This window comes from Protomyctophum bolini, assembly GCF_963924005.1.
Source record: "Protomyctophum bolini genome assembly, chromosome: 11".
Classification (NCBI taxonomy): Eukaryota; Metazoa; Chordata; class Actinopteri; order Myctophiformes; family Myctophidae; genus Protomyctophum; species Protomyctophum bolini.
In genome coordinates, this window is record NC_137872.1 from 34,131,567 (window position 1) to 34,147,027 (window position 15,461).

At 41.8% G+C, this 15,461-nt stretch overlaps 1 protein-coding gene across 2 annotated transcripts; it reads right to left on the minus strand.

Annotated features, from left to right (window-relative positions):
* Positions 1–1,587: 1,587 nt before the first annotated feature.
* Positions 1,588–14,680, minus strand: med25 (mediator complex subunit 25). 2 transcript variants are annotated; one of them, XM_080775933.1, is made up of 20 exons: positions 14,539–14,680; positions 12,539–12,691; positions 11,899–11,944; positions 11,685–11,809; positions 11,468–11,566; positions 10,866–10,986; positions 10,363–10,519; positions 9,739–9,860; positions 9,441–9,516; positions 9,033–9,322; positions 8,439–8,534; positions 7,127–7,212; positions 6,940–6,997; positions 6,702–6,809; positions 5,845–6,021; positions 5,207–5,323; positions 4,884–4,955; positions 4,043–4,207; positions 3,292–3,412; positions 1,588–2,869 (listed from the first exon to the last, which is right to left on the minus strand). In XM_080775933.1, exons 2-20 carry the CDS (start codon positions 12,685–12,687, stop codon positions 2,766–2,768), a joined length of 2,289 nt encoding a protein of 762 aa, XP_080632059.1. In that variant the 5' UTR covers positions 12,688–12,691; positions 14,539–14,680; the 3' UTR covers positions 1,588–2,765. The 2 variants fall into 2 exon arrangements, with proteins under 2 accessions (XP_080632059.1, XP_080632060.1); XM_080775934.1 differs by lacking the exon at positions 4,884–4,955.
* Between the last annotated feature and the right edge of the window lie 781 nt (positions 14,681–15,461).

Below are 15,461 nucleotides of genomic sequence, written 5' to 3' on the forward strand. Positions count from 1 at the left end.
TTCCGCAATTTCCGCAATTACCATTTCCGCAATTTCCGCAATTTCCATTTCCGCAATTTCCATTTCCACCATTTCCGCAATTACAATTTCCGCAATTTCCATTTCCAACTATTAATGGCAGCTGGGTTTCATCATTCAACTAAAATAGAATTCTGTCCGTTTAGCTATAAAATTATGTCAGGGAATAGGGATACACAGTATATGTCTTTCATTTGCATTGCATCTCCCCCCCCCCCCCCCCCCCCAAGCTTTTATTTTTGTTCGAGTAATAGTACAACTCTAATAGTATTACTTATAATAATGTAATTAAAGATAACTTAATTCAGATTTATTTATTTTTCATTTTCCAGATTTTTTTTTATATTTTCATTGGTGGGCCACTCATAATGGTCCCGCGGGCCTGAGGTTGAGTATCACTGGTCTAGACCCATACTGCAAAGTTTCATAAAAATATGACTCTGCATGTGGCAGATTTATAAAACTGCAATTTTCATTATAGTCTCATAAAAGCTTATTAAAAACAAAACAAAACAAAACATTTTCTATAGATCAATATCCAAAGTTTGTGTAAAGTCTTGTGATAACTCTTCATGTGACCACCGCGCTCTGACTCTGGTGCATTACCCATTCAAATCATATCATATAAATAACGGTAATGGGTCGCACACACCAAGACTGCATTTCAGTCATTTATTCTTGCATTTTGGACAGGAGACAAACGTTTAGGCTACACACTGATGAAGGCTGGATAGCCGAAACGTTTGTCTCCTGTCCAAAATGCATTTATTTATATGTAAAGTTTCATGCACATTGATCAAACTTGTACTGTATGAAGTTGTTCATAAAATTCTAAATGGTGGGCATTATAAAGGTCAGAGGTCAAAGTGACACATTTGTTCCTCATGAGGAGAATGCATATGTGTGTATTGACGTTTTATTGCTGTTGGTCAGTTCATGAGCTATGCATGTTCAAAGTTTGTATTTTTCAATTGATTGCTATATGCACCACCCTTTGGCCAATAGGTTAAGATTCTTATAATACTTGCGGAATTGTATCCCTATATACAAATCAGCTAGCCGTAACACAAACCTAGATCCCCTCGGTTTCTTTTTTCCCCCACCTTATCGGATCAACTCTGATGTGACTTACTACACTATATATATATATACAAGCTATTAATGCATAGCATTGCGCCACACCGATAGCTTGTAGATCTGTGCATTGTGTATACAAACCGCGCAGTGAGCTTGAAGATCTGCCATTTTAACTTGTGAGCTCGTAAATCTGCGTTAAATGCACCGACTTCACTGAACCTGTGCAGCCTGATGAAAAACATTGCACAAAGCCAGCAAGCCTGGAGGGACGAGTGCTCCGTGATTGACTAGTCTGTTTCTAGGCGCCGACCAGCTGACCAATCGTGTAACTCCGGTCCCCACAATCCATCATGTCCTGTGTGTAAATGCACTGCTGTGACATTGTCGCTGAGCGACGTTAGGGTTTGCAGAGACAGCACAGCCCTAGGCCTGGCAGGCCACGCTGTTAAAAACCTTCTCATCGTGATGAAATTAGTTTTCCATTGAGCCATGTGCCTTAACAAAACATGTATTTATTTATTTAATCTCAATAAAATGTACCTCAATTAAAATAAAAAATCTACCAGCAAAGTAAAATATTCTATACTTCAGTAATAAAATGTAAAACAGGTATTTTCAGAGGCAAGTTATCAGAAGCACAACTCCTCAACGGGCTGAATTCAATAGGCTGTCTGGCTTCAATGTGTGGATTACCATGAAGTATGAGTCTGTATGTGAATGCTGGCTTGACCATATAAATGAAAGGTTTTATGTTCATAATGTGTGTCACTAATTAACGTAGTAAAACAGAAAATGGTTCTGTAGGAGTCAAAGGGACACTTCACCCCTTTTGCAACCAGATCTTATTTTAATGATGTTTGGGAGACGAGAAACACTTTCCTGTGGTTTTTATGCAATGTGTGGGTGATGTGTTTTTAGATATTTTAGTATTTCAAAGTGTCCTGGGCTCACTTACTTCCTGGACTACATGTTCTCAGTAAAACAGCCCCACCCCCTATAGAGCGTCGCAGTCCCGCCCCCTGCGAGTGAACCAGAAGAGAATTCCCCATTCATTTTTCCATACACGTTTCAAAACGTATTTAAAGACCTGTAAGCCTCGGACAAAGCCAACAGCCGAGTTTATTTACAAGAAAAACAGGGCAGTGTACAACACCTTTTTTTTCTGTAATTATTTGTTCGGCCCGATTGTTTATTGTCATGATTTGTCAACTCGGCCGTAGGCTTTGTACGAGGTTTACAGGTCTTTAAATAAATACGTTTTGAAAAGTCTATGGGAAAAGATAATGGGGAATTCTCTTCTGGTTCCCTCGTCGTTCTGAAAGGGGGCGGGACTGCGACGCTCTATCCACAAGGAGGAGGAGTGCATTGTGGGAATTGTAGTCCAGGAAGGAAGTGAGCCCAGTGTCCATGACATCATGGACACTTTGAAATACTAAAATGTCTAAAAACACAGATTACCCACTTAAAAACCCAAGGAAAGTGTTCCTCGTCTCCCAAACATCATTAAAATACGATCGTTGCTTGCAAAAGGGGTGAAGTAAGTGTGCCTTTAAGTTGAACATACAGTACAGCAGGTGGCGAAAGTAACATTTGTTTGTCATAGTATGTTTAAATGACAGGCAAACAGATGCCAAGGTGAAACTAAAAACACTGGGGAAAAAGTCCAAAAATCATATAAGGTCCATGAGAATCTCATCCTCCATAACGCTGGAGACCTGGGGCATTCCTGGCTGTGCCACGGCTCCTCTCTGACCTCCAGCCATCAGCATCTGACCTGCAGAGAGAATGATGGAAGGATGGAGAGAGAGAGAGAGAGAGAGGGAGATGTATTGATTGACTTACGTTAGAGGTAAAGTGGTTTGAAAAACCAGAAATGTGAAATCGTTTAGAACATAAAAACGACTGCTTGGGACTTGTGAGCTTATTAATTCTTAGTGTAATTCTACCTTACTTTATACTTATTTTACACTGTGCATTTTTTTACTTCATTTTGAGAATTAAGAATATTTGCTTCCATTTTATTTGAATAGGCGAAGAGTGAAGTGTGTAAGAATATACACCAAGTAATTACACCAAGTGTAATTGGGATCTGGCAATATCGTAATGTGTAGTAATTTGCAAGCAATAAACCACTTGCATAGTAGAACTTTACTGTCAACACACATGGCATGTTTTTGAGTACAGTTGACATTCTACCTGATAGAGGCTGTCTCCACTGGCCCTGCATTGGAGGCCCGCCTCCTGGCGCAGGGTGTACCAACTGCTGCCCTAAGCCTTGGTGAGGCATCATGCCAGGCATGTGAGACACCCCACCCTGCTGAGAGAGACACACACAGACCACAAGATGTTAAAGGTCCTACAACATGAATTTAAACTTTTCTGTAGTTCTGTTGGGCTCTCCTACGTGTCTTCTATCCCGAACAAAACACCCAATGTTAAACAATGAGACTTTCTCGTCATATTTGTGTTTTTATGTTCAGTGGTCTCACAACAGGCCAACTGGTTTGGTGCTACTCGTGATGTCATATCCCCCTCTTCAGTTCCAAATCTGCATCGTCTTTTTTCTTCAGTCAAATATGTGGGAGGGAGTAGCTGGGATGATGGTGTGGCGGAGATCTTTTTTTACATACACAGCGCCCCACCACATTGTGGATTTGTGGTACTGCAGCTAAAAAGCTTTAGAAGCCAAACATAAATGACATGGACTAGTTATTTAGGCTCAAACCATTAGAAATAAGTTTGAGGGACATGAACAACAAGATATTAAATATTAAAAAACGTTTTTGTACTTCTACAAAGATTCTCCGTGTTTTAATTTAGTTTGTGTGCAACCCTAAAGATCACGTGACATTCTGAGACACATACTTGCATGGCGAGTTATTCAAGTGTGCTGATGCATGTAATGGACATTAGATTTACTCATACAGTTATGTTATTGTGCTCTTACTGGCTGCTGTTGGCTGAGGAGCAGGCTGCGCAGCTGTGGATTGGCCCCCGGGTTCGGAAGGCGGAGCATGGGGCCCTGGGGCGGTCCGCCCTGAGCGACCTGGTTGGGCGGCACGCCGGTGACGGATGGCTGCTGGTTGGCCGGTCCAGTAGCTCTCATCGTCATCTGGATGCATGACACACATGTAGTTTTACTGGAGTACAACTACAGGTACAACCCCTTACCCGTGTGTCGGATCGGCGGTTAGACTGGCATATTCGCCGATACCGATATGACCAAAAAGGGCCGATACCGATACTTTTCCCCCCGATATACCGATACAGTATCGGGACATCCCTAATTAGAATAGGGCTAAGGACATGAACTAACCACTGGGCTACACTGATAATGTGTGGAATAAAGAACTAAATAACTGTGGCAGTGCAAGGAGCCTTGTGTGGGTCGTCATTATGTAGAGACTTGAGATGCCTGACGTTATGGATGCCAGCTGGTACACAAGAATAAATGTGCTTCTCATAAAAAACCAAACATTATACAGACATGCTACTGTATGGGGTGAGTATTCAACAGCGAGAGAAAACAGAGAAAACATGCTGTTGAGTGGAAATAAGCCTTTTGCTGAACAGTGAAGGAGAGTGACTCGTGGTTGTGTGTGTGCGTGAGTGAGTGCATTTTTATTTGTACTTCTACCAACAACACCAGTACACTTCATGTTTCATACCTTGCACGGTTCATTGCAAGGCTAATTTATACTTTGTCGTACAGCGGCATCACTTTTTGTTAACGTTCCATTTTGGCAGTGTTGAGACGACAAAGTGCAAATTGGACTTAAAGGTCTCACCAGGTTGTTCTGCCTCTGTTGCTCCTCCATCATAGTGACCTGACTAACGGAGGGCATGCCCACCACCACAGACTGGACACAGGACAGACCAGAGACAGGAAAAGGGCAGGGAGGAGAAGGTGTGGGTGGGGGAAAAAAACAAAGGGAAGGAAAGGGTTAACACAGCAGGGCATGCAGACATCCAGGGACAACCTGTCCCGGACCAGAAGAGGTTTTTGAACAGGGTGGCAATGCAGCAGCCAGAGGTGGAGGAGCAGTGTTCAGAGAGGAGGGGTGTGCAGGCAGACAGACAGACAAAACGGGCCAGCGTGGGTCAACGTTACCTGCTGCTGAACTTGGCCATGAGCGACAGAGGGAATGGGGCCAGTGGGCCTGTTGAGGAAGTTCTGGTTGGGGCCGGGGACTTGGCCCGGTGGCATCGGACCCCCAGCACCGCCCAGCTGCAGGACCACAAACACAGACAGAGTCGGAGGAAGTTTTCATTAAATCATTCTTGTGCCTTCACTAAATCAGTTGTTCCCAAACAGTGGATTTACCATCCATACTCAATTTCCCAATGCAGAGGCAAATTCCTATACCATAACAAATATTTGTATACTATGTTTCTGCCTGGTATGATTTACAAAAATCACATCAGAAACAGACAGCCAGGCAGATAAGCATGGGTGCTACACCATGACACTTTTATTATATTATATATAATAGTGACGTTTTTTTGGCCAATCTGTAAGATAAGAGTATTTTTAATACAATTTAACTAACAACTGCAGTGGTTGTATTTGTTCTTCCTGCTTGTCTTATTGAGCATTTGAGATCTTGTGGTAGGGTATGACCACTACTGGTTCTGTGCTGTGTTAAGTAGGTGTGCTATTAGCTCAGTGGAAAAATATGTCAGCACTTGTGTGGTGAAGGACATACAGAGTGACGATTTAAGTGACACGCACACTTCAGTACAACGTACCGCTCTGTGCTGTTGGACCTGCTTGTGGTTGGTGATGACCTGCCGGATGCCGTTGACAAAGCCACTCTGATCGTTGGGGATGAGGCCCATGAATATTCTCTTCTTGGAGGAGAACAGCAACATCAGCACCCGCACTTCGCAGGGGGACGTCGTGTGGGGAAAGTGAACGCATCCGGCCTGCAGGACAGTCCGACACATACTAGCGTGAAGCCTTGGAAGCCATTGTGAATTGCAGAGCGTTTGTTTTGTGTCAAGCTTCCACTTCAAATCATATTTGTTTACATGAAAACACAACTTAATCGGATTCATACAGTGAATTCCAAAAGCACAAACCAAATACAGGCGAAGATGCAGACCAGTTCATAATTTCTCTAAGTTCAAATCTGATTAACATTCAAAGACAGTGTACCACATTGAGAAAATCCTTCCAAGCAGCTAGTAGCCCCCTGGAACCGAATCAAACCAGAACAATGAATAGCACTTTATATGATTCATAGTTTGGCCTTGTGCACCCTCTAGTGTATTCAACACAGCACTGCAGGTCAGTATAATTACCGTAGTGGGCCTAACTAAGGCATTATTTTCCATTATTTGTCGATGAATGCAATGGATTTGTTTTCAGGATGCCTATCGCGTTTACTGTGCATTTTTTTTAAAGCATGTTAGAATCACCCACATTTGCCAAGTCTAGCAGAATCCGATTTTCTGTCTGCGATAGTACAGAAATGTTGACCCAGACATGTTTTGCTGGGGTCTGCTATTGCATAATTTGAATCCATGTATGACACGGTTGGACTATAAATAGTTTAGTTAACAAAGACAAACAATCAAAAAAATAGTTTTGTGGGACAACTTACAAACCCGTTGGCCATTATACGATAGAGGCCCTTCAGAGACTCCACGTCTTTATTAGTGAAGGTGAACTGAACCATCCGAGAGTTTCTGAACAGGTGACCTAAGGTTGTCTGCAGACAGAGAGCGCCAGAGAGAGAGAGAGTGTAAGACAGACAGAGACGTTTCCTTGTTCCTTCATGAATTAGTGATGCCTTTAAACAGTGATGCATCCTGCACTCCTACACACATATTAAGACTCACCAGCAGCTGCTGTGGAATCAACTGCATGATAAGCTTCTGTGGCCACTGGTCTGTGTTTCTGTTAAGGGAAAAGACATTGTTATTCTGGTGCTTACTATTATATATATATATAATGGTGTGTATAATATTGCAATCTATCTGTTAGTACTGCTAATTATATAGTTTTTGATGTAGCTCGGCAACTCACAGATTCTCTCCTTGATTGACCTGCACCTGGCATGGCAGAGAGCGAGTGAGCTTGGTAGCGGAATCCATAGACGAGGCTTTAGGCTTCTGCGGGAAGTATGAATACAGAGAAGAAGAGGTGGGTTTGGTGCCGACTGCCGAAATGACAGCGATAGATGACAAATGAGGTTACTAAGTTAAGCTAAACTATACACAGAAAACAAACGTGGCTAACATTCCATGTTCCGACAACCACGGAATGTAACGCTCTTAGGAGGGTCAATATACACCACTCCCACTGGGAAAATAACCAGCAGCATTCTTCTTTGGGGCATCAATACAGTAATCAATAATTAATCAATCCCATATTGGGCAGGCTTTCTGCTTGCGATTATACATGTATTGTGCTAGGTTTTCTTTAGAAGACAAATGGGTCATTCATGGCCAATGTTAAGCATGCCATGGAGGAGACGGAAATGAATCCAGTGTGTTAAAGACAGGTTCAGAATGAGCCTGATGCTCAATAGAAGAAAAATAAAACCGTAACGATGTTAAAAAATGTATCCGAGGTGACCTTCACACCAGAAAGAGATTGCCGATTTACAATTAAGCCAAAACGGAATGCATTATATTGACAGAAATGGACTCTGGGTCAAGCTCAGCCTAAGTTGAATGGCATATATATATATATATATATATATATATATAAGCCTGCTGAGATGCATTGGACGGCATAAAGTGATCTCGTTTAACCAAAATTCTGCACAAACATGGGGTTGAATTCATTCTACTGTTAGCATCATTGTATAATTGTACCTCTGTACTATTTTGCAAACTGTTAATAACGTATTCAATCAAATTAACAGCAAGCATGAAAGCTCCACCAACATTTTGTGTGGAACTCTGCATTTCACAACACAAACACTGAGCTGGGTTGACAAGTGTCACAAGAAAAGCCATCAACTCCTGACTCCATTTTGCCACCGTCAAATAAATCAGTTTTTTGACCTTGAGCTAAATCAATGCTAGTATTATGAGGCAAACTCAGCAATTAATCACACTAGATGTGACAGGTTGTTCTTAGACTTGCTGTTGGGACCTCATGAAGACCAACTCCTCCAATAATGAATTATGTTACAGAATATATATGAAAGTATAGTATATCCCAAAAGAAATTGTCTCTGTATGAGTGTAATAATATTACATTAAGTAATCATACTATAATTCAGTCAATGTCTGAATGTGTGTCTGTCTGTCAGAAACACCGCCATATCTCCTCACCGCCTGCACCAATATCAGTAAGAAGGGCTAGTGAAGTATAATTAAATTGTTACCTCTTGCCATTCAAGAACTCCACTCCATGCGACAATCTTATTTGCCTGTTGCTGTCCAATTGGATTGGCATTGCCCTGTGCTCCAGCCACAACTGTCTATTAGGGGAATAGGAGGGTATAGCAAATCATTTATACTTGATGATGTAGTATGTACTATTGGTACAGTTTAGAAAATAATACACAACACAACTTAGAGAACAGCAGTAGGTTTTTTTTTTTAATTGCAAAGCCTTTGCCATTTAGTAAGACTTACTAGATAAGTTATGGAGAGATATGTTTGTCAGGAGTTACCATTTACATATCCAACTTAACCTCGAGGCTAAATAAATTGTGTCCCATTATGTTCATATTACAATAACAGCACAATTAGTACATCATAGAATAGAAATGAGTGTAAATTATCACTTCAGTCAGTGTTATCAGTAAACATTCACAATTGTTTCCCGTAAGCATGTTCACAGCACAACTAACTGCAATACTGGTATACTTTTCCATGCCTTGACAGTAATCTGAATACTTACAATCAGTCGTTATCCCTGATCAATAATTGACACAACACATCATCATACATATGTGCAGAGATGGGTACATTACCATGATGCCAGGCTGTGCCGAAAGTGGAGTCTGTTGATTGGCTGCAGCCTGCTGCTGGGGAGGTGCTTGTTGCTGTTGATTGGGTGGTGGCTGTCCTGGGGGTTGAACCTGCTGCTGCTGCTGCTGCTGCTGTTGATTGGGAGGGACCTGTTGCTGTGACATCATGGTAGGTGTTGCCGTGGTGACCGTTGATAAACTAGGCTGACCAGGTGGGGCCAACTTAACTCCAGCCACGGATGGGAGAGTTTGCTGTGCCGTGAACGGAGGACTCGGATTCACCATCACTGGAACTGAAGAAACAAAGAGAACAACTCATGGCACTCAGAGATTCAGATGATCTTCATTTGTTGCAAATATCAAAGATTGTAGACCAAAGACCCAGAGAGCGCAGCAGGCCTCACTACTCACATCTGCTTTTTTGGTTGTTGGCAGCCTCCACGGCCATCTGTGCAGCTGCCTGGGCGGCTGTCATCGAGGGGGGGTTCTGGACGGATACAGATTAAACAAGAACAATGCAGGGCAAAATGCGAGGGAAAGGAATTCAAGTTCCAAAGAGCTACCATACACAGGACAATACTCATTGTTGATTTTTACTCCGAGAGTGTACAAGTGTTACCAAATGAACTCGTAGGGTCCATTTTGGTTACACTCTCAGATTAACAAACGTGGGGGGCATTCTTTCTATGTGTTGCCGTTCAGTTATTACCTGATAAGGATGGGCTGGACTAATAGAAGGAGGGCCTTGTGAAGGAGGTCCATGCGGCTGGACAGGCAGGGGCTGGGGGGGCAGCACGGGTTTCAGAGGCCCTGGTCCTCCACCATTAGAAACTGGAGACAGATAAACAGATACAAAATAATCCTTCCCAGGGGTCTGGCATGTTTAGCCTAATGAGTATGGCTCACAAAAAAGCAGAGTAATCTAAATTGTAATCTAAGCAACATACAAGATGTCAATATGTTTGTTTTGTCAAAGTTACATTATAACTCTGAATTACAAAAAAGGGCAACAGAGATAAGAGACCATGTGTGACATATAAATAGGCACTAGTCCATATGTAAACAATATTTCTTCATATAATTATATAGAAATTAATTATGGGGCAGATTTAGCTGATCAAACAACCTTTTCCAGTATTATTAACATATTGTTTATGAGAAAGTGAAACATTTATTACAACGGCTTTTTATTTAGGTTTTGACATTTAAATAGCCGGCATTTAATCATCCGTTGCCCTGTATTACATGACATGGTACTTATGCTGACAACGTTAACTAAATTACACTAGCAGCGTAATAACAGCGCATGTCTGCTTCATGTCTCTGTTCTCACCTGGAAGGGCAATGCCTCTCACTAAGACCATATGGAAGGGGTCTTGACTGTAGTCTGGATGTTGTTCCGCTGGCCCCACAACCGGTGAGGCCTTCTCATAAAGAGCACGTAAAGCTGGCAGTTTTCGTGGTGCCACAACTGAGAAATGAATTCCTCTCTAAAAAAGGATGAACAGCTCTCGGTTAGCACATGATACATGTGTGGGTGTGTTTTGGTGAAATTCAACACAGCTTGTATACATCAGCTATTTTCTGAGAAGAGATTCGCTGCAGAAATGACAAGGTTCACAAACATAACAGCCGTCGTTCATGTATTACAGGGTTTAGCTGTCAAGACTATCAAGAACACAAAAAAACATAGGAAAAATAAATATTTCATATTTACACGTCTGTGGCATTTTTAAGACCTTTTTGAAGCATGAATGCAAGGGTTTTTAAGGGTTGGCAGAAAGACTGTATAACAACTTTCCTACCAAATCACACAAGGTCTCAGAGGTCACTCACATCTCTGAGGAGTTTAGCCAGGTTGTCTGCAGTGCAGCCGGTGTAGCTAACACTCTCCACGGCAGGGAGCAGGTACGGCGGAGAGTTACACAGCAGCACACACACCTTGTGTGTCTGACCTCTGGGGAGAGATTTAGCCCATTAAGACCAAAATGTCCTCTAAATCCTAACAGTTTTCTGAAAAACGTTCTACATCACTGGTTCTCAAAGTTCCCAAAGTGATCATAATAGTGCCCTAAAGTCTTTGCATTGCAAATGTACTTTTTTTTTTAATCTCTGAATTGCGTTACCCAATCTTAGCCGCTTGAATTTAGAATTCACCAGATCTCAAGTCGTCTGGCTAAGCAAGACTAACTGGCAGCTGACTTTCTCTCAAGATTGATGGGTATTTAGTACAGAGAGACTGTATAGTGAGTAAAGGTATATGGTAAATCCTTCCCCACGGGGGAAGGTAATGGTATACATTAATATTTGCACCACTACCAGACAGTAGTGATACTGGTGTAGCGTAGCGATTATGTTGACATAATGCATTGCAATGTGATGTGATGCATTATGTCAACGAACCAGCGGTGTGGTGTACAACAGAAAGACTAGCTTACATTTGTTCCCTCATCTTTTTAAAGTCGTCAAAGAGCTGCAAGGCCACAGAGAGGCCCTCTGCGATCAGACTACAGCTCTCTGCTCCACCTCCCATGAATCTGTGTCAGGAAAGATGGGGTCATTTGAATTCTCACAAAATGACTGTTGTTATTGTTTTAAAGTTAATTCACAAGAGTGTCAGCGCTGTAGTCAACTGCTGGACATTGCATAACTTACTGTATGCTGTCAATCCAAGACACAAACTCGAAAGCCGAGCTGGTTGGTGCGTGGCATTGCACATACGACTCTGGAACACAGTCAACTGTGTTGAACACCACCAGACCATACTGTGTTCCTCCATACTACAGAGAGAAAGCAAGAGAGAGAAAGAGACAAATTAGCAAAAAGCGTCTTTTTATGTTTGCAGCAAAAGTAGTTGGGAAATACTCACATCTCCACCAAAGTCTGTTTCTGCTGGGGGGCCTCCGTTGAAGTATCTGTGTTAAATATCAGTCTGTCAATTACGGTAGTCAGTAATCACTGAAGACAGATAAAAACTGATGCATACTTTGCAGTGTTAATTTGGTTGACTAAAAATACTAAATATATTGACAATTTTGTCAATAAATAAAACCTAGACTAAAATGCTAAGGAGGGGGGCAGAAAAGAACCCACAGAACTACAAGACATAATAACTCATTTTATTGCTGAGACATGTTGTGAGCTTGTAGATCGGCTATTTTCAGCATGCAACAAAGTATAAAATCAGCCATTATGCCGCCATCAAGGTCTGCCAAAATACGTTTGTCGGCTTTTCAGATGACTCAAATTTTCAGATGACTAGAATATTACTAAAACTAAATGAAATCTTATTCAAAACACTATGACTAAAACGAAATAAAAATGAACACAGATACTTTGTTGCGTATCATGTCTCCCACATGAAAATAGCAGATCTGTAAGCTCACAACAATGGGCCGCTGCTACACATTGTAAGCTTTAAGATCAGTTGTTTCGAGACACAGGCGCCACCAATTAAATATAACTCCGTATAAATCACCAAAATCCAGAGATGATCCATGCACACTTACTCAATAGCGGGCAAAATGTAATTCTTTCGAAGAGATTCAAAGTAGGGGCCGAGGTTTGCCGTCCCTTCGATCACAAACACTACGTCAGCTACCTGGTTGGCTCCAGACTTGATTGATGGCTCCATGAGTGCAGCACCCGCCACCACCATCAGTCTAGTAGACAGAGAAGGGAGGCATATCATTTTTGAGAAACATCCTTGTTAAATTAGTTTGAAGACGTGGACAATAGCTACTCAGACAGTCGCAATGAAAAGATTGTCTCTTTATAAGAGGAGCACACAGTTAAAATCCTCAAGTGTTATTTTATTCATTTATAACTCGGAGAGTGAGTGTACAACAAATGTAACTGAATGTACAACAGCAACAGGTCCATGTGGCATTGTGTTGATGGAGGAGGCACAATGAAATATGCACTTTTAACATGACGCTCGGTTGTACGTCTCTCATTTCAAGAGACAGAGCTCGTAGCAGGGTTGGGTTGTATTTCCGAAACAAGAGCTGCAGTAATAAGGATTCAAGTATTCCAGGTGATTGTCCTGGTAACCGGAACAGTGGGCCCGAGAACAGTGGGCACTAGTTAGTTAACTTAGTTGGCTGTCCAATTCATTTTTAGTTACTCTTATGTTTTTGCTACAAGAGAGCTTTGATGTCGCCAGTTTAAAGCCACAGCAGTTGGCTCCAGGTGCCACATTTTGAATGTAGTAACAACTAAAGACAATAAATATGTTCATTGGAAGAAATGAGAATCGTGATCTCAATTCTTGTGGAGGAAAACAGAGATTCACATTTCAGCAAGAATCGTGCAGCACTAGCTGGCCAGTGGCCACCATTGTTTTTGATTGATTGCTATCGATTTGATTCATTTTTTAGATTAGATCTACATTTATTTTACAAATGACGGGCCAAATACTATAATAATCTGTTTTTTTGTTTAATTACATTACAAATGCTACAAATTTATATAGTCGTAATTTGTAACAATAGAATTGTTATAGGTTGAATCTAGAGTTGCAGTCACCAGCTGCATTGACACATTGAATTATCCTCTTTCAAACAAAAAAGTGTTTGTTTCATAAAAATCCACCGTAGAGCTCTACTTCCTGTCAAGAAATTATGTGCAGGTGATCATTCTTCGTGTTGGAAATGCAACGTGCTGCTGCTTCCTAGCATTATGTGCAAATTCGAAACAGGTGGTACGCGGAGTCATTTCGACGAGGCTTCCAAACTCCCAATTATCATCTGGCAGAATTTCTTAGCAGAAAGTAGCTCATAACATGTCTACGGTGGATTTTTATGAACGCACTTTGCAGATTGAATCCAAGCTTTCAATTTTGGTGAGTTTAAAGTCGTTTAATACAATCAGATCGGTCTTTTCTGTTTGAAACTTTGGATGTCAATCAATGGCTGGTGTTGCAAACTTTCAACTCTAGATTCAACCCATTATAAAATGAAACAAATCTACTGTTGCAAATTGCGGCTACAAATTGCTCTAAAACCTGTTGTAGCCAGCCATTTGTGGGATAAATAAACAAGAAGTTGAACGCTACAATCACAAGCACTACGCTCAGAGCTACAGAATGAGCGTAGGGAGAGGGCACATAATTATGGGGCTATAGTTAAAATCATGTATACCGGTACTTTAATTACATTATTTCCCGACCATTTTCGAAAGCATAAATTTGCCCCACAATGTTTAGGTGCCTCGGGTGGGTGGACCTGTACCCATTGTCCTCATCTGAGCTGCCTTAATCTGTGATTTTACTAGCCAACAATACACTCGTTCCAATCCAACTAATGTTACCCCTAACATCAGTTTAATGAATGCATCGGTTGTAATCATTCTCTGGTTTTAGCCCGAATAGCTTGAGATTGAGAAGTCAGCATTTAGCGTTAATAGTCAGTGGCTAACATGATTACAATTAGACTTAGCATTAGTGGCTAACATGATCAGGCATAGCTCGTAATAAAATAAATAAATAGCCACCACAATTGTCTCTCACCTTGTTGCATACGGCTCCCAAATCGCGTAACCCGTTAAGTCCCAGTGTAAATCCAGAAAACGCCACCGCGTAGCTTAATAAACTGTTGTGTTGTGACTGAAATGAAGGCGGATGGAGCATAACGTTCTGCTATCGATAGTGTCTCCTTCGCCTATTCATTATCCACCGCAGCCTGGCCAATCGAAAGTCGAGGAAATATTGGATTAGATTTAATTGTGAAACATTGACAGAATTGTAGGCTTTGAATTAACATATTGTTATATTGAGTTGTAGGTTGTCAATTGGGAACCAAATTAAATATTTGAAACTTTTGGTTTATGCTCTACTACAATTTCCAATCATAGTGTCAGTGTTTTTGCAGATGTCCAGCAGATGTCAGCACATATCTACAGTGCATCAGTGTATCATGGCTGAGATGGGTTTATATATTATGGTCTGTAGAAACCGTTATCATGAATGTTGTGTCTGGGGAGCACTACACCATGGGTCCTTGAGGTTCCAGTTGTTGGGGGTTCAATTCAATATATATTTTGGGCTTATTGCCTTTACTGATAGATGAGTGATTCCACGATTCCCCCCCCCCCGGAGAGACGGGATGTAGAAATGTAGACGTAGACGGCACCATGGGAGCAGTATGGGTTGGCGCTCCAGCCTGTGTCTTCTGTGAGGAGGAAGCCCAACAAACCCACGGTGAGGCCTTTAGGAGGGCCATTCAAGCCGCAAGCGGAGCCTGCAGCATGCACCACCGTTGCCCAGGGCCAGGTGGAGCCTGCAGAACCATTGTGGCTCAAGAATCCACCGCTCCTGAATGAAGTGTCTTGTGCTGGGAGTCTGGTGCAACGCACAGGTCCTGGCCCTGGTGAGAGCAGGAGTGGACCTGGTGAGATTTCGGAGGGGCCCGGACAGGAGTCAACCCACATAGC

Bases quoted from the DNA above. Each gene is read 5' to 3' on its own strand.
- med25 (XM_080775933.1), bottom strand. From the start codon at position 12,687: ATGGTGGTGGCGGGTGCTGCACTCATGGAGCCATCAATCAAGTCTGGA. The intron at 11,945-12,538 runs GTAAGTGTGCAT...TATTTAACACAG, and splicing joins TACATTTTGCCCGCTATTGA to ATACTTCAACGGAGGCCCCC. The intron at 4,208-4,883 runs GTGAGACCTTTA...TCATGCATCCAG, and splicing joins AACAGAGGCAGAACAACCTG to ATGACGATGAGAGCTACTGG.